Below are 23,053 nucleotides of genomic sequence, written 5' to 3' on the forward strand. Positions count from 1 at the left end.
GAAAAGTTGAAAGTAAGGAGAATGCCTCTTCCCTCCCCCATCCTTCTTGCTTTCCTATATGTTTTCTGGTGAGCAAATTTATCTGGAGCTGCTATAGTCCATTTGTGCCCATCAGAGGAAATCCCATTTTGTTGCTGCACCACCCTGGAACTATTTTATGACACAATTATATTTCTGTATTATTTAGACCACCACTGGTTGCATAGTCTGTTATGTACAGCTTAAACAGACTGTATAAATATTATTTATGCATTAGAATATTTAGTATATCCACCATGTTTGCATTTGTTGATTAGGAAACATATGGTTATATGTTCCATTTGTTCTTCCCCTGGAATGACTGCTAGAAATTGAACAGGTTCTGTGGAAACCTTTGGAGCACTCTAATATCTCAACAAGAAAGGAAGAGAGGAACATATAGGCAATTGCTATTCCTCCATATAAAAACATCATTAAGGGGATCCATAACTAGGAACTGCCATGCTAACATGAAAGACTTTTAAACTCAATACTTTTCTAATCCTATCCCATCTCTTACATGCACTTCTTTTTTTAAACAAATTTATTAAAACATAATTCACATACTATACAATTCTTATTCCCTCCTTGAAAGGATTTGCATCCTACTTGGCAGGGAAGATGGAGACAATCAAGTTTAACCTTTCTTGCCCCACTTCTATCCTCTCTAGCCAAAAGTCTCTATTCCCACACTTAGGATTGACAAGTCCAACCCCTCCAAGTCCACCCTGGATGCCTTATATCCTTGATTTTTACTCCATCAAGAATTCATAATGCCTTTCCATTTGTGTAAGGAGCTAGCTCTTAAATGGGCCTTTCAAGAGGAGGCATAGGCCATAGGGTGTGACACAAATGAGGTTAGCTAAGCAGTGTGGTCAGACAGCAAGAGGTCTGGGCAGGGCAAGGTTGCTGACTAAATAAGGCAGCAGGGCATGGCAAGCTTGGGAGACTCAAAAGGTTTTAAAGCCTCTTTTCAAGGTAGCAATCAAGGTCGGAGAAGCAACTAATTAGACTTCAGGACGGTGGTCCAGAGCCAGTGCTAGAAAGGACTTGTTCTCTGACTGAAGCCTAGGAAACCATTGCCCTCCTGTTTGTTGTAGACTAGGTATTCTCCAGTCAGCACCTTTCCCTGGCAGAGCTCCAGATATTGGGAACATTTAAAACAAAAATTAAAGCAAAAAGATCTTAAAAAGAAATAATGGAAAGAAAAAAAAAAAGGAAAAAGAAAAAGGAAGGAAGGAAAGAAAAAAAAGATATTCTGTCTTCATCTATTCAAGAGCTCTCAGTGCCCAAGTCAGAGACAAGGCTTGGCTGAAGGATTGAGTCCCTCACAGTGGGCTAATTCTTCAGAGCCTTGTAATTTTCTTCATAGTTTTCCTCTTACAGTACCCGCCTGGAGAAAAGGACAATGAATAAGTACAAAGACAAAGAGAATTTATAGATATTATAAATGCCAGCTGATGCCTCCTCATGTCTTATCATGTATTTAGAAGATCACTAATGATCTCCTAAAATCCTAAATCTAATGCTCTCTTATTGGACTTTGATTATTTTTACAGTCTGAGGAGCACTTTTTTTCCCTTCAAGCAACATTCTTAAAAAGTTTCTGCTCTATTTCTTTGATGCCTCTCCCATCACCTGACTACATTAGACGAGTTGAACTCTGATTACTCCTATTGCATAGTGATTAAGCTTCAGTTCTTTGTTCTCTATTCTTTGCTTTCTTCACTCTTTCTCCCTTAGAAACCATCTACCCTTCTGAGGGTCAACTCTTGACAGTTTTCATGGATAGCTCTCAGTTTTGTATTACTAGCTCTGTAACCATTCCTGAGCTCCAATCCCATTTCTCCAACTAGCTTCTACCAGGGATGTCCTCTGATTACTTCAAATACTGAAATCAGTCTTAACCTTAACTATCCAAAATGGCTTGCCCTGCCATATTCTCCTATAGTTTCACTACACTAGTAAAATGCCAGTCATGTAACACTGTTAATCAGCAGCCTGTCTCCATTCCTACTCTTTTATGAGAAGCTTTCAAAATCTTATCCCCCTTCTTTTCCAGGGTAAAAACTTTCTGGGACAAATATTAAGCAAACAAATTTACCATGTTAGACACCAAACTTCATTATCAATACGAGAAAGTTAGAAACCTATAAAAATACCATCCTATAGATTTTCTAATTTCATTTCTGAAAAAAACAAACTTGAGGGTGAGATTTTTTTCCCAGAAATAACAGTGAAAGTGACTTTTTCATGTATAGCAAAAAGGCATTTCTTTTATCTACCTCTAGCTCTTAAGATTCAGAAAGCAAAAGATCCTAGTTACTAAAAATCCATTATTAGTTCAGATAGATGTGCCTTAATTAAAGCACTATTTACAACCTGGAGCACTCTCTTTATGGATGCTTTTGATTCAGGAGCTATAATGACAAGCCTCTGCACTGAGAATATGGCAGTGTTCTTCCAGAACACAGGGAAATTGTTGCCATTTGAATTTCTAGCAATTTCAGTTACAGAAATAAGGGTTTTGTTTTTTTATTTTAGAAAGTTGCTTACTGAATTTCTCTCTTAAAAGCATTCTTTTTTTTTTTTCTTTCCTCTACTATATGGGAAGGAAAAATCAGCAGGTAAATTCAGAATAACTAAATCATCCATTTATCAACTCTGCTTCTTTCTGTTCATTCAGAGCTCTCTTAGATGTTTTTCTGTGGAATTAATTTTCTGCCTGGTGTCTATACTTTTATTTTTTATTTTTTAAAACCCAACAAGCTATTATTTCCCAGAGTCAGGAAAATTGGAACTTTCATGCTGGTTGGACTGTAAGTTATCATTTATTAGTCTTGTGATCCAAAGTGACAGAAACAGAATTAAAACTCAAACCAATTTAAGGGGAGAAAAAAGCAGGTGGGGAAGATTTTGGCCTCACATAATTGGGTAGGATGGGCATCATCCCTCAGCACTGGACCAAAGGTTCAAGTGAGGTTGTCATGGTGTCCTCTTCCTCTCAATCAAAAATGAACTAAGCAGCTATGTCTACTGCCCTAGGCAGAAGAGGAAAAAAATAAAGATACATTCTCAGCCCACTTCTTTCTGGGGATAATTTGTGAAAATTCTAAGGATTTGTTTTTAACATTCTAGGATTGCTTCTGGGAGATGCAAGTCGAGTCACACTGACTGAGCCTCAGCAGAATCTTCTACTTGTGTAGTGGACATCACTTTTTCTGGCTTATCTCATGAGGTTGTATTCTTTTCCTAATGTGCTCATTACTGACAAAATTTTGCTGGTTTATATATATATGGAGAGTTAGATATTGATGGACAGAGTGTGTCTCTCAACTTCACTCTCCCATCATCTTTATGCAGAAGCATATATAAGCTAAGCTTATATTGCATAATTAAAGGAGCCACTCAAGTGACTCTCATCTAGACACAGGACGCCTCAAGGGCATTTGCTATGTTGTCCTAGGCAGAAAAGAGGCTGGCAGTTTCTTATGCTGGAAAATTTTGTGTTCTGCTTCATCAGTTATTCCATAACACATACATGAGTGAGTGCAAGCACAGTTCCTGCTAAGCTTTGTTTATAATCTAACTAGGTTAAAAAACCCTCTATTTCCCCTGCACACACCATCTCTTTTCTTTGCTTTCAAAATATACCAGTCTTTTGTAATTTCTCCCAAGCTTGAAGAACATTCCCCAAATGTCTGTTCAATAATTTATCTCCCTACCTCTTCTCATCTTTTCAGCTAGTGGGAAGTGGTAGGCCGTGATGATTTACCAAATCATAGTCCTCCTCCTTTTTTTTTTTTTTTTAAGGACTTTGTTTAGAGAAGTTTTAGGTACACAAAAAAATGAAGAGGAAGAAACAGAGATTTCCCAAATATCCCTGCCCTCACACTTGCACAGCCTCTCCATTATCAATATCCCTAAGCAGGGTGGTACATATGTGACAACCGATGGACCTCCCTTGACACATAATCACCAAAGTTCGTAATTTACCTTAGGGTTCACTCTTGGTATGGTACATTCTATAGGTTTGGACAAAAGTAAAATGACATGTATCCATCTTGATAGTATCATACAGAGAATTTTTAATACCCTTTTAAAAAGCCTCTGTGCTCTGGCCCTACTGCCAATCCTGGGCAATCACTGATCTTTTTACTACCTTTTTAGTTCTGCTTTTTTCAGAATGTCATCTAGTTGGAGTCATAAAGTATGTAGATTTTCACGTTGGTTTCTTTCACTTAGCAATATGCTTTTAAGGTTCTTCCATAACTCATCATGGCTGAAGAGCTCATTTCTTTTTAGCACTAAGTAATATTCCATAGTCTTGAAGTACCACAGTTTACTTACCCATTAATCTACTGATGGACATAGTGTTCACTTCTAATTCTTGGCAGTTGTAAATAAAGCTGCTATAAACATTTATGTGCAGGTTTTTATGTGGACATAGTTTTCACCTCCTTTGGGTAAATTCTGAGAGGCATGACTGCTGGGTTGCATGGTAAGAGTATATTTAGTTTTGTAAGAAATTGTCAAACTGTCTTCCAATGTGACTGTACCATTTTGCATTCTCACCAGCAGTGGGTGAGAATTCCTGTTGCTCACATCCTCATCAGCATTTGGTATTGCCAGTGTTCCAGGTTTTGGCCATTCTAATAAATACGTAGTAGTATTTCACTGTTGTTTTAATTTGTATTTCCCCAATGACATACAATGTGGAGCATTTTCCCATATGCTCATTTGGCATCTATACATGTTCTTTGATTAAGTATCTGTTATAGTCTTTGGCCCATTTTCAATCAGGTTGTTTGTTTTCTTATTTTATTTTTTTAAGATGTACTAGGATTGAACCCAGAACATCATGCATGCTAACCATGCACTCTACCACTGAACTATACCCACCTCCCCGCCCCTCACCTCACTGTTGAATTTTAAGAGTTCTTTGTGTATTTTGGAAAATAATCTTTTATCAGAAGCATCTTTTGCAAATATTTTCTCCCAGTCTGTGGTTTGTCTTCACATTCTCTTGACATTGTCTTTCAAAGACTAGTTTTTTGTTTTAATGAAGTTCAGCTTATCCATTGTTTCTTTCATGAATTATGCCTTTGATATTATAGCTAAGGAGTCATCACCAATCTCAAGGTCATCTAGGTTTCTCCTATGTTAGCTTCCAGGATTTTTAATTTTAATTTTATCTTCTAGGAGTTTTGTGCTTTAATTTTGGGTTTGTGATCCATTTTGAGTTAGATTTTGTGAATGGTGTAAGGTCTGTGTCTAGATTAATTTTTTTGCACATGGTTGCCCAGTTTTTCCAGCACCATCTTTGCTTCATTATATTGCCTTTGCTCCTTTGTAAAAGATCACTTGACTATAGATCAGGGTCTCTTTCTTCGTTCTCTATTCTGTTCCACTTATTTATTTGTCTATTCTTTCACCAAAACCACACTGTCTTGATTACTGTAGCTTTACAGTAAGTCTTGAAATTGGATAGTATCAGTCCTTCAACTTTTTCTCCTTCAGTAGTTTTGGCTATTCTGGGTCTTTTGCCTCCCATAAATAGTTAGAATCAATTTGTTAGTATCCACAGAATAACTTGCTGGGATTTTGACTGGGATAGTCACTTCTCTTCATTTCTATCCCAGGGCCCATTTTTCTCTCAAGTTGCTCCTGGCTAAACAAAACTCTCTGCTGTTATCTTCTACATGGCCTCTCCTTTCCATCTCTTAACTTCTGCTTCCCTCTAATGAAAACTCCAGTAGGTGTTAAGAGTCACAATCTGACTAAAGCCCCAGTAGATGTATGCGACTTATTGGCAGTTCCAAAACATCCCTAGAAGTATTTGTCTTAAACCAAGTGAATATCTATAATGGCTGCGTATCAGAGAGTTTTCTGGTTGGAGATGTTTATTTTACCTTTTAATAGAGGCTGGTTTTTATAGTTTGGGCATGTGTCAAGGTAAGGAGGTAAGCTTCCCTTCTATCTTGAGAAAGGGGAAGAGAAAACTGTTTTGGGAAAATGGTTCTTCCTACTAGAGAAGCCCTGAAGACCTAATTCAAATAAGTCAATTCATTTCTCCTGTCTCTTCTCACCTTACCAGGTAAAGAGTAAGTAGTAGGCTTTAACTACATACACTTTGGGATTCAGGCATCTTTGAAGAACATTAGGAGGGCCTTTGCAGCCCAAGAGATGTAAATTCAAATCTTTGGTTGGTGATACACCGTAAATCTAATGTGACTTTGGGCTAGTTAATTAATTTCTTTGAGTTTAGGTTTCTTCATTTGTAAAACAGAGATTCTACCTTCACAGGGTTGTTGAAACTTAAGTGAGATGAACAAAATACCTATCACAGTGTAGAGTGGGTGTTTAATAAAGAGTAGCTTTTATAAGTAATTTCCCTTTAAATGTTTATGAGGACCTTCAGCTGAGAAAAGAGGGTGAACCAAGAGTATTTAATGGCAATCTTCACATTTTAGAGGTATTGGAATTAATTTTTCTATAGTAACAATATTACAGATGATGGTTAGGGTCCTAATCAGTGCTCAAATATCTATTTAACCTATAATATTACTGATGGATTTTCTGTAGCAAGATTGCTGTTGGCAGCACAGGCAGGTTTCTGGGGCAGTCAATATCTTAATAGTCTCATACTCTACCGATTGAACTAGCTGGGTGTGGGGCAGTCAATATCTTAGAGGCACAGAGACCCTCACATTATTTTTATGAGATAAGGAGTTCAGAATGCTTGTGTGAAATTTCAGCAACACAGTCCCTCTGATTTAGCCTTAGTTATGGGACTAGGGACTCCCTTTACTTCTAACCTCCTTCATCTATTGGGTGTTGGCAGTGGGGACTGAAGCCCCTGTTGGTGGCTCCCTTGGCACAGGCCCTGGGAGGGTAGGGATTTATACTGATGAATTTAGGATGAGGGTGGCAGGGAGGAAGGTAATGACAAGGATTTCAGGAAATAAACTAATAAGGAAGAGTCATGACTACTTCTCCATCTGAGCTGGCTTCCTATATGCTCCTTTCCACCCCCAAGAATCTTAGGGTTTAGCCTGTTTGCTTTTCTTTACACTGTCATCACCTGATAAAGTCCCCCTTTCCCTTTAAGACTAGCACTGAAGAGAGCATTAACTTCTCTTTGGCCTGCTAGTCCCTAAAACAACACAGTACTTGGTTTTTTAAGAGATTCTGCTGCTAGAATTAAGGCAAAATATATGGAATTTTATTAAAAAAAAAGGACTTTATTTCCTTTTTTAAAACCATCCTTCCTCTTTTATTTCTTAGTAATACAGCTGAAGAATAACACTAAAGAAACTACAGGAAAAAAAAGCATGAAAGAAACAAAAGGGAAAAAAAAAGCACCCAGGCTTTCCATATTCAAAGAACAGAATGACAAAATTTAATTACAGTTCAGGGAGTAATTATATTCAAGAATTCTCCTGGACTTTTTGTGTTAGGAGGTAGATTTGTGGCCTCTGGGCAGAAGGGGACAAGAAGGGGAGGATGAAAGGCAAACATGTATAATTTACTTTCATCTCCTCCATTTCCTTATCTTAGTAATTTTGCCACAAGGTCAGAGTTTGCTCAGGTTGCATAAGAAGTCAGGACTGGATTTAGGATTGGAAGAGCCTTGTTAAGGGGAGGTGAGTGACATGAGGGGGTGATCTATGAAGAAAAGGAATTTGAAAGCAAAGAGATTGTCTATGGCCACTTCCCCAGGGTAGTTCTTCAGGGACTTTTTATATATATGTAAGTAAGTCCTGTCTGTATTCATACTTGCACTCAACTTTTAGTGAGTATCTACTCTGTGCTATGATAAATACTGGGAAATAAGGGATACAATGGGTGTATTTAAAGATGCTTGTGTAATCATTGACATTATACATTTTACTAATTAAGCTGCATTGTCATGCAGTGCAACAACCATTCTGCTTAGCAAAACTATTTCAAGGATCATAGAATAGTAAAGAATCCTTCCTATACATTAGGGGTTGGCAAACTTTTTCTCTAAAGGGCCAAATAGTAAAAATTTTTATCACAGGGTATATGGTTTCTGTTGAAACTACTCAGCTCTGCAGTTGTAGTGTGAAAGCAGCCACAGACAATACCTAATTGACTATGCATTGCTGTGTTCCAAAAAAATTTCACTTATGGACATGGGAATTTCATATAATTTTTATGTATCATAAAATAATTTCTTAAATTGATTTTTTCAACCATTTAAAAATGTAAAAGCCATTTTCAGCTCAAGGACTGTATAAAACTAGACAGTAGGCTGAAGTTGTAGAGGAAGAAATAGATAAATTACAAGCATGTAGTTGTGTCACTTGAACAGTTCATCTGCCGTACATCAAAGATAGGTTGTTTAATGGGCAGTTTAATAAAGTAGTAGAAGTGTTTCAGATGAATAAGAGGCAAAAGAATGCTCTCACTTTTCATTAGCTATTGTTCTGTAGTCTCACAGTTTGGGATACAGACCATGATGGCCTCAGAACATTTGTGGCAGGCTCAAACATTCCTGGAAATTTTGATTTGGACTAAGTAAGGTTTGACACTATTTGGAAAACTTTGGAAAAAGTAAGAATATGTCAAAAGGTTAGGTTTATTTAATAATAATAATAATGATAACAATAGTAGCTAACATCTATTGAATTCTATGTGTTCATTTAATCTTCATGATAATTATATGAAGAAAGTCTACTACTATCCCTTCTTCATAGATAAGGAAAGTAAAGCACAGAGAGATTAGTAACTTGTCTAAATGAGTGGTTAGGCCAAGATTCAAACTCAGTCTATCTTAAGGATGAAGGAACTTAATAAAAACTAACAGATGTTTATTAGGAATAAAAATGCCAAGCAAAATGTTGTTGATAGTTAACTCAAACTTGCTAATTTTACAGATGAGAAAAACAGTCTTAAAGTTATTTTCCAAGATCATACAACAAATACGAGATTAGGAGTAAATCTCAGATTTCCTAACTACTAGGTCCCTTAGTTTCTTCCATTCTGCTATATATACCGCATGCCTTTCAAAACCAAAAGCTGGTCAGAAAAGAATGAGTAAACATGTTAAACTTTGGGCTAGACACCGAATTTATGCGGAACATGTAGTATCTTGATTTAAGATCTAAAATATAAAACTAACTTAAAGCCACCTTAAATAAAATCGAAATTAATAATTAGATTGGATTAGACAAATTAAACTCTAAATATGTTAGACTTCAATAAAAGTTTTTTTTAAAGACAAGTTAGATTTTAAATACCTCATTTTTATGAGGAGACTGAGATAATGGCATTCATTTACATTTTTTAAATTAAAAAAGGGAGATGACAAATTTATTTTTTAAGTAACTTTTTTAAATTTGCAAAACAAAGTAAATGTACATCGCAAAAAACTTAGGGAAAGCCAAAGGACATAGAACTGCTAGTACTCTTCCCATCCAAGTATTGGTGTGAAGGTTTTTTTTTTTAACCATAACAAAAGTATATAAAAATCAAAATCAATTTAGAAATTAAAAAAAAAATTCTCTTTTTAAGTGGAGAGTTCCTATTTGCATTCACTCATTTAAGATTTACTCAACATCTAGGCTAGAAAGGTCACTGCGCTAGACACTTGGGATACAGGACAGTCTGTCCCTAAGAGGTTTACCGTATTTGAGAGGAAACATAAGCAGATGTTTATCAATAATAATACAAAACTTGTGTCAAAATACAAAGAAAGTTGAATCTCGCAGGGGAAACTGTGACACTGAGCATTTTGGAATCCTTAGGTTTTTCCAAAACAGCAGCTCAATGCACGGCTGGTGTATTATTACAACCAGTACTACTTCAAAACGAACGTTATGGTAAACTTAGGTGAAAACGTTTCATTTTAGTACTTGTCAAGTGTTTAAGCCTTTCAAAATTTTCTGTTTTAGCGGACTGGAAACGCGCGTGCTGCCAGAGTAAACACAGCGCGAGGGCAGAGAAGCTTCAAAGTCCACACTTACTCGGAGTACTCACGGGCGGCCGAGGGGAGCGGTGCTTGTTGGGACTTGTAGTCTCCATCAGGACCGAGGACACCCTGCAACGGCATTTTTAACTCATTTCTCCCTTTTAAGCTTTCTGGCCAAACCTAAAGCATAATTTGACAACCCTGGCCTCACTCAAGCCTCTTTTTGTTTTACCAGACTCCCTACGTTCAACATTCAAACGCACAGCGTCGCTCACAGGCCTCGAAGAGATTGGTCTGTCCTCAGTAGTGGGCGGAGCCCTAAGTGGACTGGGGCTCGGGATTGGCCAACATATCCCCGAAGAGGCGTTTTTCACTTGCCGGTCTCTGTACTGTGGTAAAAGAATCTTTTACCGCAGTAGTCCTCATCGCTGCGAGAGATCTCGCGATATTTGGGCCGAAGGGACCTAGCGACGCGTAGTGAGCCGCCAAGGCCAGTCGGGGTGGCAGGCACCGGAGCCGGGAAGGGCCAGGTCAGGTGGGGAGGGCGAGCATCTGTCGCTTGTGCCGCTTGGGCTCGATCGGAGCCCTCCGCCCGGAGCCCGGAGGAAGTGTTGTGGACCTCGCGGCCTTCCTGGCCGGTGAGTCGGGCCGGGGTCGCGGCCGCTGGGTCGACCCCGAGCTTCACCTGGGCCCGCGGGGGCTGTGACAGGTGCGCGGACGAGCGCGGCGCTCCGCCCGCTCGCCGGCCCGCCCCCTTCGGGCCTCGCCCGTGGGGCCTCGGGATGAGCTGCGGGCCGCAGCGGAGCGGCTCCGGCTTCTGGCGCCTGGCGCCTCCCAAGAGTGGCCGCCGCCCCTGAGAGAGAGAGAGGGAGGGAAGCGGCTTGACCCGGGGCATGAGCCGGACGCGGCGTCGGTTGCTGGACTAAGGCGTCGACATGAACCTGCACCAGGTGCTGACCGGGGCTGTGAACCCCGGCGACCACTGCTTCTCCGTGGGCAGCGTTGGCGACCAGCGCTTCACGGTGAGTGAGGGAGGCTTCCGCGTCGCCGGTGGCGAGTCCGCGCCTCTGAGTCAGCCGAGCTCGGCCCAGAATGACGGACAGAGGCCAAGAAAGCCTCGTCGCCCTCACGGGGGGCCCCACGCCCCCCTCCCCTCCATGGATGTCCCTGCCCTTAAGGGCCCGGGGACCTGGCGTTTGAGAACCATGGAGGCAGTAACGCTTCGGTCATTGATGTCCTTAATGTACAGAGCCTGAATTCAGAAGTTAGAATGTTTTGTAGGATTTTTAAAGTTTTAGATCTGACGTCCTTGGGCTGGGATGGTTTACCAAAGTCGTTTATCCAAGAATTGTGTAATGTGCATGGGGCCCCATTCCATAGGCTCTAGTTGTCACATTTGTGAATAATTGGGATTGGTTTCATTTCTTATTCAAAGTTAAAGCCAAGTATCTCTGTAGTTAAAAAGAGTTGGTGTCTTAAAACAGTTAATAATTGTTTACTATATCAACCAGCAGCGCTGTGTAAAAATATAGTGAAAACAGTGCTTTTCATTTATTTTTCTTCCAAATTCACTGACTAGTAACTTCGGAAAGAAAAAAAAATTTGTTAAGAGTTGACTCCTGCCATTCTTTGAATTCCATATGTAACAGTATAGTAGTTCTGGGAAACTTATTTATCTTAGATTGTTCAGATTAATTACTAAAAGTTGCACCACTGTTTTTCAGTGAAACTGCTCTTTGCTATGTAGTGGTGATTCCAGGTTAAGGTTTATTAAAGAGACTTGAATTTCATTGGTTTTCCCAAGATACTGGAAAGAAGAGGGCCCTAGACTACGGGCTACTTACCAGTACAGTGAAATTCTCTGCTTTAACTATAGTTTTCATAAAAATTTCAAGCCATAAGTGAATACCCTTTATCTATTTACAGTGCTCATGGTTTTTGCTACAACTTGATAGCTATCTCTTAGTTGAGATTAAAAGTAAAACTTAATTGTGCGTAAATAAGTGAAACAAAATAAAGAGCTTACCAGGTTTTCGTCTCACCTGCTTTTGACTATTTTGTCGCCTTTGTCAGTCGGAATAAATAATAGAAAAACTAGTAGTCATTATTTTACCTGATGTAGGTGTTTAATGCCTGAATTGTACTTTTAGATCTGTGCGAACCAAGTACTTTATTATCAAATAGTTTGTACCTTCCGAATACAGTGTCTCATGTACACTTTAGCTTGCACTTGACAGCAGTTTTAGAGATTCTAATTCTAATGTTAACCTAGCCTCAGTACTCAGAAGAGTGAATTCTGAAGGTCTCAGTGAGCAACTGTAGTCTCCCTGCAGTTGAACATTGCTCACTGCTGTTGCTATTTACAGGTGGGTGGTAAAGAGCATTCTAAGGAGATTTTTCTAGTGGGATATTGTAGGATGGTAACATTACATTCTCTGACATCTAAAGTTATATGAGTGCTTCCTCCAGTGTAGTTTCTAACAGCTTTTTCTAAGAAGGCTTTCGGAATCTCTTTAAGCAGTGGGGTGAACTTTGATATGTTGGCCTATTTATACACCTAGATTATCCTTCTATGTGTATATAAAATCTTGATGAATGCTTCTGTTATTTTAAAGGAGAGGTGAGTTAATGTGCCAAAGATATGATCATCCTACACCACCATGTAGCTTGTTGTTCATTTCTACTGAATTTTCAAGTGTATTTCCATAGACCAGGCTTTAATCATCTCTCACCAAGCCTACTACAGACTTCTCCCAGATCTCTGGAAGCAGTCCAGTTAATACGGTAAAAATAAAAAGAAATTGTTATTGTTATTGTTTAGTATAAAGAGATCCCAGCTCTCTATAATTTTGGTGGTAGTTTATTAACAATCACCTTTTTCCTTTGCAGCTAATCCATCCCTGACTCTTGAGCATTACACTGACATTTCCATTATAAACTAAGTTTCTGGCCCTCAGTCTCCTGGACACTGGACATCTTAAATTTTTCTCTCTTGAAATCATCCTTTTTTCTAAAAAGAATCTATTATTTACTCCTTGAGTTTTCTTTTAACCTCTTTTGTTTTTTGCTTCTTTTTATTTCATAGGAAGAGAGCAAACATTAATGGTAGATAGTTTGTGCAGACTAGAAAAACTCTAAATTCCAGTTTTACTTGAGGTAGGAACATGAAATCTTCCTCTTGCAGGCCCACTTGAGGAATCATTTTGTTTTTCCTGGTACATTATGCCTTCTCTAAAGACAGACTTGGGTTTATAGTTCCTCCCATTGCATGTTTGCAGATAACTTATTTATTCTTGTTTTGAAAGATTACAAGAGATAAGATCCTATTTCCTGAATACAGTCTGACAGGTTTTAAATTGAAATGAAATTGAAAGCTATTTCTCATGGGTTCTAGATTTTAAAATATGCAATTACTAATATAGTTAGTATAGCTAAGTATTGGAAACATTTTGTAGTACTTAAACTGGCATCAAACTACTTTAACTTTTCTCTTAAGAAAGCTTCTAGTAGTCAGTGACCATGTCTCTTATACTTTCATAGTACTTTATTTGCACTTTAACTGTATCATTAACTTTGTCTTGCCTTGTGTGTGTCTTCCACAATTTCATTGTGAGTGGCTAGAACAGTCTAAAGGGACTGATGTCACCTAATAATAATTACCTGAATTTGTTTTCCAGCCTAGTCCCTTTTAGTTATATATCCATGGACTGGTTGTTTTACATTTTTTTGAATTCCTTTTTTTCTCATCTGTTAAATGGTCTAACGAAGAAATTCATAGGATTGTTACATGAAAAAGGGTTACATTCATTGCTTAGTACCTGTAAAACCCTTAAAAATATCAATTATTATAAAGGTTAAATTTATTCTAATGCTTAGCACATAAAAAGTGCTTGATAAATACTGGTTGAATTAATGAATAATGGGTGGAAAAAGCCTTATTGCAGTATATTTAAAAATTGCTGTTTTAAAAAAATCTTTAATAATTCAGATTTGAGTCCAAATAAAATACTTCAGTTAGTTAAAAAAATTTTTTTTCAAAGTCAGTTGTTATGCATTTTACCATAAATATCAGATAAGCAACCAGGAGAGATTTTATTTACACTAAGCGAAAATTCTTTTTTTCTTTACGTATGTGAATTCTTCCTTTACTCCTTTTTTCCTTGTTAATTTCTTACTGTTTTTTTCAATGAAAGTATATGACTAACCTGGTCCTGATCTGTTGACAACTTTTGTTTCTAGAATAAAAAATACTTTATTTGTAAAAGACAAATAATAAGTTAAAAACAGACATAGTTAATTAGAATCTAGATTTTTCTAATATGTCTGTACATGACATGTGCTTTAATATAAAATAGATTGTCCATACTTAGTGCTGAAATTATGTTTTGAATGAAATGGAAAGGGAGATAATTTCCAAGAGACAGATTGTGTTAATATTTAGAACTTCTTGTCTCTAGTTTGGAATTTAAATACCTATGCTATACAAGATATAGCAAATATGTACTAACTCCGGACTCCCTATTGTATTAGACAACTCAGTGTTCCCAGCCAAGGGGTCCCAGGTTAGAAGTCAAAAACACTGACTGCAGCTATCTGAGTGTTGGTAGAGAAATAGAGTCTGAATTAGCATTCTCCTTCCTCAGCTTTCTGTAATAGTCAGCATCCTTTAACTTTTTGTTTAACTATTTGTTTTGTTTTGTTTTGTTTGGAGAAGCACGTGAATGTTTGTAGGTGGAGAGAATACAGGAAGGGAAAGCTTAATACTGTTTGCATCTGGAGAAAGAGAATGATTTTTGTGGTGCTCATATGCCATTATGAGTACAAATTGGACTTCTTTTTAAATATTTGGCCTATTTTTAAAATATTATGTTTTAAATAGTATTAAGGCACCTTTAAGATTATTGAAATAATACTAATACTTAACGCTGCATTTTAAAAAATGAGAATACTGTTAATTATAACATGCCAACCAAAGCATTTCACCAGGAAGTATACCAGGAAGAAGTTCTTTGGGATATATATACCTGATATGGTTGGTTAAAACAAAACAGTGAAAACAGGAAATCTTAAGTTTTTAACAGAAATCGCAGGATTTCCAAAATAGAATGCTGACTTTTACAACCTGGGTAACTTTTGAAATTTAGAATATTTGAGAAGGTTTTCTACCAAAATTTAAAGTTAAAAATCATTTTGCAGTTATAGGCTTGATAGCACAATATGAACTCAGTTCTTTCTATGTACCTTGTATATTCTCAGAATTAGTCAGCCTAACATTACATGTGCCTAATAAAAGGATTTTCATTTGTCAGTTTAATTTTCGTTGCTAATTAATAGTTTATTCTCGCTACAAATCTTTTGACAGAAACAGCTAGTGTAACAATTGTAATATATGTATATTAATTTTGAAGCTCAGGTGGTATGGCCATTTATTTGATAAACCAGTTCTCTTCCTACTGTTTTGATAATAATAGGGCACCTAGAAATGAATTTTTGAGAACAGTTTATTTTAGAAGAATCTATAAAATCTAGTTTTAGATTTTGGTTTAGATTATGTGTAATATTACATCCTAGGTTTTTATTTAAAATCAAGTAGATGGATTACTTTTCTTTAAGAATTTAGTAGCAGGTGGACCATTTTGAAATCATGCACAGCCCATTTAATTTATTTTTTTCTTCTTCATTTTGTTAATATGTGAATTACAGTAATTGAACTTTTGAGATTGAAGTATACTTGATTTACAATATTGTGTTAGTTTCAGGTGTACAACAAAGTGATTAGGTTTTATATATGTATTTTTTCACATTATTTTCCACTATAGGTTATTATAAGACATTGAATATTATTCCCTGTGTTATACAGTGAATTCTTATTGCTTATCTATTTTATGTATAGTATTTTGTATCTGTTAATCTCATACTCCTGATTTATCTCTTGACCCTCTCCCTTTTCCATTTGGTAACCATTAATTTGTTTTCTATGTCTGTGAATCTGTTTCTGTTTTGTATATAGATTCATGTGTATTATTTTTTAGATTCCACATATAAGTGATATCATAAAATATTTATCTTTGTCTGTCTTCACTTAGTATGGTAATGTCTAGACCCATCCATGTTGCTACAATTGGCAATATTTCATTCCATTTCATGGCTAAGTAATATTCTATTGTGTGTGTATATATATACATCTTCTTAAACCAATTTGTCTGTTGATGGGCATTTGGGTTGTTTCCATGTCTTGGCTATTGTAAATAGTGCTGCTGTGAACTTTGGGTGCAGAGCCTGTTTTAAATTAAATCCACTTTTCCCTGTTTTGTTTGGTACGGTTTGTTTTGGTTTGGTGTACTTCCATGCTTATTAGCTCATCATGTTGTATAAACTCTAGAGATTAGATTAATTTTAATAATCTATTAGAGATATTCATTAGAAGATATGTCTGTTTCAAGTGATTTTTGCGTGATACCCAGTTTGGATTATGTGTACAGATTCATCTCTCTTGTTTTTTCATTGAGATACAACTGACATTAACATTGTGTAGATTGGGGTGTATAATGTGATGATTTGATATACATATATAGTGAAATTTTTACCACAATAAAGTTAGTTAACACATCATTTACCTCACATAATTACTATTTTGTTGTTTTTATGATAAGAACATTAAAACTTTATTCTAATAGCAACTTTAAGCTATACAACACAATATTGTTAACTTGTTACCATGCTGTACATTAGGCATGTACTGTAACTTAACTCGTAACTGAAAGCTTGTATCCTTTGATCCTCAACTCCCATTTCCCTCCCTCTTAGCCTCTGGCAACCACTATTCTATTCTCTGTTTCTATCAGTAGGATGTCTTTAGATTCCATGTATAAGTGAAATACGTATGTACAGTGTTTGTCTTTCTCTGTCTGATTTAGCATAATGCCCTCAAGTTTATCACAAGTAGCAGAATGCTCTTGTTTTTTATGATTGAATAATCTTTTGTGTGTGTGTATAAAATACATTTTCTTTATCCATTCATTCATTGTTGCATACTTAGGCTGTTTCTGTATCTTGGCTATTATGAACAATGCTGAAATGAATATAGGAGTGCAGATATCTCTTACAGTGATTTCATCTTCTTTGGATATAATCCTAGAAGTTGGATTGGTGAATCATATGATAGTTCTATTTTTACTTTTTTGAGGAATCTCCATACTATTTATCACAGTGGCTATGCTAGTTTACATTCCCACCAAGAATGCACAAGGATTCCCTTTTCTCCACATTTTCACCAACATTTTATCTTTTACCTTTTTGATGATAGCATCCTAACAGGTGTGAAGTGATTTTCTCATTGTATTTTGATTTGTGTTTCCCTGATGATTAGTGATGTTGAACATTTTTTCATGTACTTACTGGTCATTTGTACATCATCTTTGGAAAAATGTCTATTTGAGACCTCTGCACATTTTTAATTGGATTGTTCGGTTTTTTCTCTTGAGTTAAATGAGTTCCTTATATTTTGGATGTTAACTTTTTATCAGATAGGTTTGTAAATAATTTCTCCCATTTCATTGGTTGCCTTTTCATTTTGTTGGTAGTTTCTTTTGCAGTGCAGGATTTTGAGTTTACTGTAGTCTTGTTTATTATTGCTTTTGTTGCTTGTGCTTGTGGTGTCCAAAAAATCATCACTAAGACCAATGTCAAGGACCTTTTTCCCTTTGTTTTCCTATATGAGTTTTGTAGTTTCAGGTCTTATGTTTGAGTGTTTAAATCATTTTTAGTTGACTTTTGTGTATGAGGAAGGACAAAGGTCCAGTTTCATTCTTTTGTATGTGGATGTTCAGTTTTCCCAACATCAATTTATTGAAGAAACTGTCTTTTACCCAGTATATATTCTTGGTGCCCTTGTTGAAGATTGGTTGACCTTGTATGTGTGTGTTATGTCTGGACTTATGATTCTGTTGCTTTGGTCTATGTGTCTGTTTTTATGCCAGTACCTTACTGTTTTGATTATTACAGCTTTGTAATGTAGTTTGAAATCAGGAAATGTGATGGCTTCAGCTTAGTTCTTCTTACTCAAGATTGCTTTGGCTTTTTGGGGTAGGGTCTTTTGTGGTTTCATGTGAATTTTAGAATTTTTTTTACTTCTGTGAAAAATGCCACTGGAATTTTGACAGAGATTACGTGGAATCTATAGATGGTTTGGGGTAGTATGGACATTTTAACAATATTAATTCTTCCAGTCCAAGAACACAAGCTGTCATTTCATTTATTTGTGTCATCTTCAGTTTATGTAATCATTGTCTTACAATTTTCAATTTACATGATCTTTCACCTTTGTTAAATTTATTAGGTATTTTATTCTTCTTGATGCTGTTGTAAGTAGGATTGTTTTCTTAATTTGTTTTTTCAAATAGTTGTTAGTGTTTAGAAATGCAGTTGATTTTTGCATGTTGATTTTGTTTTCTGCAACTTTACTGATTTCATTTATTAGTTCTTAACAGTTTTTTTGGTGGAGTCTTTAGCGTTTCTATATGTGATATCTTGCCATCTGCAAACAAAGACCATTTTACATCTTCCTTTTTGATATGAGTGTCTTTTATTTCTTTCCTTATTGCTCTGGCTAGAACTTCCAATACTATGTTGAATAGAATTGTTGAGAGCGTGGGCATTCTTGTCTTGTTCCTGATCATTGAAGAAAGCTTTCAGCTTTTTCCATTCAGTATATTAGCTGTGGGCTTGCCTTAATGGAGCCATCCTTGCATCCCAGGGATAAATCCCACTTAATTATGGTGTGTGATCTTTTTAATGTGTCATTGAAATCATTTTGCTAGTATTTTTTGAGGACTTCTGCATCTATATTCATCAAGGAATTTGGCTTTTGTAATTTTCTGTTCTTGGAGTGTCCTTGCGTAGCTTTGGTATCGGTAATTACTGGCCTTGTAAAATGAGTTTAGAATATTCCCTCTTAAGTGTTTTGTGGAGAGTTTGAGAAGGATTAGTGTTAATTATTCTTTAAATGTTTGGTAGAAGTCATTGGTAAAGTCATCTGGTCCTGGGCTTTTATTTGTTGGGGAGTTTTGATTACTGAATAAATTGGTATACTATATTTTCTCAGTTTTAATTTCTGAAAGAGTAAATATTGATAGTGATAACCCACACAAATTAAAGCTCTTGGGGAGGGGGAGCTAGGGTGGTTATCTTCAATATTTTCTTAAGAGTGCCAAACATTCCTGAGACCAGGAAGTTTGAGAGCCATTGCTTTATAGTATTCCATTGTATGATTATACTATGATTTATTCATACATTCCATTATTTGTTTGAGTTGGTTCTACTTTGGAGCTTTTATGAGTAGCTATGAATGTTCTTGTACATGTCTCTTAGTGTATATATGGACACATTTCTTAGAGGTAGAATTGCTGGATTGTTGAGTGTGCGTGTGTTTAGCTTTCCAAAGCAGTGATACCATTTTATTTTACATTCCTATTAGCAGTTATGGGAATTCTAGTTGCTTCACATCCAAAGAAGTTATTTTTAATTATGGGAAGAAATTAGGGGACCATTATTACATTTATATCAGTGTCTATTTATGAGGCATTGTATGGCAGCATAGCAGAAGGAGTAAGAGCATGTTGTTTCTCATTATTATAACTTGGTGGTCACTCTCAGTTGTGCTTCACACTATCTCTGAGATTTGAGCCAGATTACTCAGTCCTCTAAACTTGAGTTTTCTTATCAGTAAAATGGGGTGATTATAGTAAATATCTCACACGATTTGTTGTGAGGATTAAATGGAATACTAGTGAAAAGCACTTAGCCTTTGACCCCGCCAAAGAGAAAAAATAGGCTCAGGTGACTACAGTGAGTGAAGGAGGAAAGCACAAATGAGTGACAACATTTTTTTGTTTTAACCTTTTGAAATAATTATTTAGGTTTGAGATGTCTTCATTACTAAATGGAAAATATTTGGAAATAATTTCATACCTAGAAAAAGTAAAATGAAAATATTATAAGAAAACTTGTATTCTCTTTACCTAGATTTAGCTATTGTTAATAATTTACCCCAATTTTCTGTATCATTTGTGCACACTCTTATATGTATGTGTGTGCCTACATTTTTGTTTTCATGAACCATTTGAGGGTAAGTTACACGTATCATAACTTTTTACCCTTAAACACTTTGGTTTGTATTTCATGGTAGTAGGAATATTATCTTACATAATCACAGTACAGTTATCAACTTCATAAATTTACATACCACTTTTATTTAATGTATTGTCCATGTTCCAGTTTTACTAGTTGATACAACAATGTTCTCTGTAGCATTTTTACCCCTTCCAGTACAGAGTTCAGTCCATGGGCAGGTATTGCGTTTAATTATCATGTATCTTCAGTGTCATTTTTCTTTTCCTTTCTCTTTATTCATTTTGACATTGATTTTTGAAGAATATAGTTTCCCTCTCCCCCTTAAAAAAACAAACTTGTTCTCATTTTGCATTTGTCTGATGTTTTCTCTAGATTAGATCAGGGTTATGCATTCTTGGCCAAAATTCTGCATGGATGATGTTGTGTCCTTCTCTAGGTTATCACATTTGGAGGCACATGATATTTATCATTAGCTGTGTCAATTTTGATGACCCATTATGGTTCTATCCATTTCTCCACTGTGTAACTGTTTTGTTTTTTCTCTTCACAACTAATAAGCAGTGTGTGAAAGACATTTAAGACCATGCAATTATCCTGATCCTCACCAAGATTTCCCTCTGGATTGAGCATCCACTGATGATGATTTCTTCCTGGTATTTTTTTCTCTTTGCTCTTTTCTTTTTTTTTTTTTTTTTAGAGCACCTCCTTTCTGTTTGGCATAACAAGGTGCTTTAGGCTCTCATTGTAGCTGCCCTACCTGGCCCTGTAATTAACCATTTCTTTGAGGAGCCCTGGTTTCTTTTAGTAGACAATGTAGAAACCAAGATCAAGATACTAGGTGATCTCATTGCTACTGGAATGTGTTTGTTTCTTGGCCCTTTCAGTGGACAGAACTAGCAAATACACACATATGTGCATATAGCATGCACATACATACACATATACAAACATATGTTTGCATGTGCATAAGAAAATATGTATATTTTAGAAAGCATGATTTTATATACCAATATTTCTGATTTCATTCCAACCTTACCTGACTCTGCTGTGTCTTCCACATTTCATATCTTTGTTCTTTCTTACACAGTGAGAACTTTGGCTCATTTGCTCAATCCTATAATGTGTCTAAAGTGGTTTCAGAACTACATTGTCCATACCACTACAATTTTTAAAAAAACCTACTGAAGAGTTTAGGATTTGTTTGTACTTCTTCTCTTCATCCTGCCTGTGAAATAATAGAAAATATATGTATTGGTCTCTGTCCCCCATTTCTGGCACATAGTTCCTGAAACCCTTGTAAATTCCTAAGTGATAAGAACATAGGAGCATCTCTTATTCTAATATTTGGTCTTTGAATGTGGGTCCTGACACAAGACTCTTGAAACCCTTGTAAATTCCTAAGTCATAAGAGCACAAGGAGCATCTTTTGTTTTGATGAGGCAACTCTGGATGGGCACTTCGATAGCGGGTGGTCATCAGAAAGGTGCAGCCATGATTAGAGTCTTGGAATTTTCATCCCTACCCCTCATTATTCAGAGAGGAGAAGAGCTAGAAATGGAGTTAACAGTTGATCATACCTCCACAAGGAAGTCTCTATAAAATCCCAACAGTATAGAGTCTGGGGAGCTTCCGTTTTGGTGAACACATCCAGGTAACAGGAAGGGTGCACAACCCAGTCCATGGAGATAGATGCTCCTGTACTTGGGATGCTCCCAGACCTTTATGAAGCTGTTCATCTGTATACTTTATCATATCTTTTAATGAGCCAGTAAACATAAGTGTTTCCCTGAGTTCTCTGAGCTGTTTTGGCAAATATATCCAAGGTGGGGGAGGTCATGGGAACCTCTCATTTGTAGCCAAGTCGGACAGAAGTGTGGCTAATCTGTGGACCTACTACTTGTGATTAGCATGTAATATAGAGGGCAGTCTCAGTTAAGACTGAGCCCTTAACTTGTGGGATCTGATGCTGTCTCCAGGTTGATAGTGTCAGAATTGAGTTAAATTGTGGGACACCCAGTTAATGTCACAGAATTGCTTTGTGTGGTTAAAACCCCCACATGTCTGTTGTCAAAAGTATTGTGAATGTGGTAATAATGTAAGAGTAAACGAGAAACACGGGAGAAGGACTAGGTTTTTCCTTCTTTCTGTCTAAAACTGAAAATGTATACTCAAAATCTGTGTTCATAAATTACTTAATTCCTCCCTGCCTTCTTTCTTTCAGTGTAGATATAATATTTATTTAAAATGCAGTCAGTTCTTTTGTTTCACCCCCACACTGTGAATGATTTAATTCAATTTTTGAATTTGTATAATGTTAACATGTTTCAAAAGTCATAGCTAGTGTCCATTGGTAGATGAATGGATAAAGAAGATGTATGTGTATGTGTACACACACACACACACACACACACACACACACACACACACACACACACAGGAATATTACTCAGTCATAAAAAAGAATGAAGTCTTGTGATTTGTGATAATATGTGTGGACCTAGAAGATATTATACTAAGTGACAGAAGTCAGAGAAAGACAAATACCATATGAGCTCACTTAGATGTGGAATCTCAAAAACAAAACAAGTGAACAAACATAGCAAAACAGTAACAGACTCATAGATACAGAGGACAGACATGGTTGCCAGAGGGAATGGAGAGGGGCTGATACTTGAGGGAAATTAAGACAAAGACTTCAGTCACAAAATAAATGAGTCATGGGGATGAAATGCACAGCATGGGGAATATAGTCAATAGTACTGTAATGCCTTTGTATGGTGACAGATGGTAACTAGTCTTATTGTGATGATCATTTTATAATGTATAGAAATACAGAAATACAGTGTTGTGCACCTGAAACTAACATAGTGTTGTAGATCAATTATATTTCAATTTTAAAAAGTCGTAAGTATATAAAAACCTATACTTGGAAATGTTACTCTTTGCTTCCACTCCATCCTCTCCCCC

The 23,053-nt window shown here is 36.4% G+C and overlaps 2 protein-coding genes across 16 annotated transcripts in view; one reads left to right on the forward strand and one right to left on the reverse strand.

Moving 5' to 3' along the window:
* Positions 1–10,202, reverse strand: part of DTWD2 (DTW domain containing 2) — a 155,159-nt gene extending 144,957 nt beyond the window's left edge. The window contains exon 1 of the mRNA XM_010971521.3: positions 10,011–10,202. Coding sequence (XP_010969823.2) covers positions 10,011–10,096 — 86 coding nt within the window. The 5' untranslated portion in view covers positions 10,097–10,202. The remainder of the gene's footprint in view (positions 1–10,010) is intronic.
* A 200-nt stretch (positions 10,203–10,402) lies between these two features.
* The window catches only part of DMXL1 (Dmx like 1), a 114,103-nt gene continuing 101,452 nt past the window's right edge, over positions 10,403–23,053 (forward strand). For 6 of the 15 annotated variants that reach the window (XM_045507882.2, XM_074360512.1, XM_074360513.1 and 3 more), the window contains exon 1: positions 10,406–10,977. In XM_045507882.2, the coding sequence (XP_045363838.2) occupies positions 10,891–10,977 (87 nt within the window). In that variant the 5' untranslated portion in view covers positions 10,406–10,890. Of the gene's footprint in view, positions 10,978–23,053 lie in introns of all 15 variants that reach the window. The other 9 variants (XM_074360519.1, XM_074360520.1, XM_074360521.1 and 6 more) reach the window with 3 other exon arrangements.

This window comes from Camelus bactrianus, chromosome 3 (genome assembly GCF_048773025.1).
Source record: "Camelus bactrianus isolate YW-2024 breed Bactrian camel chromosome 3, ASM4877302v1, whole genome shotgun sequence".
Lineage (NCBI taxonomy): Eukaryota > Metazoa > Chordata > Mammalia > Artiodactyla > Camelidae > Camelus > Camelus bactrianus.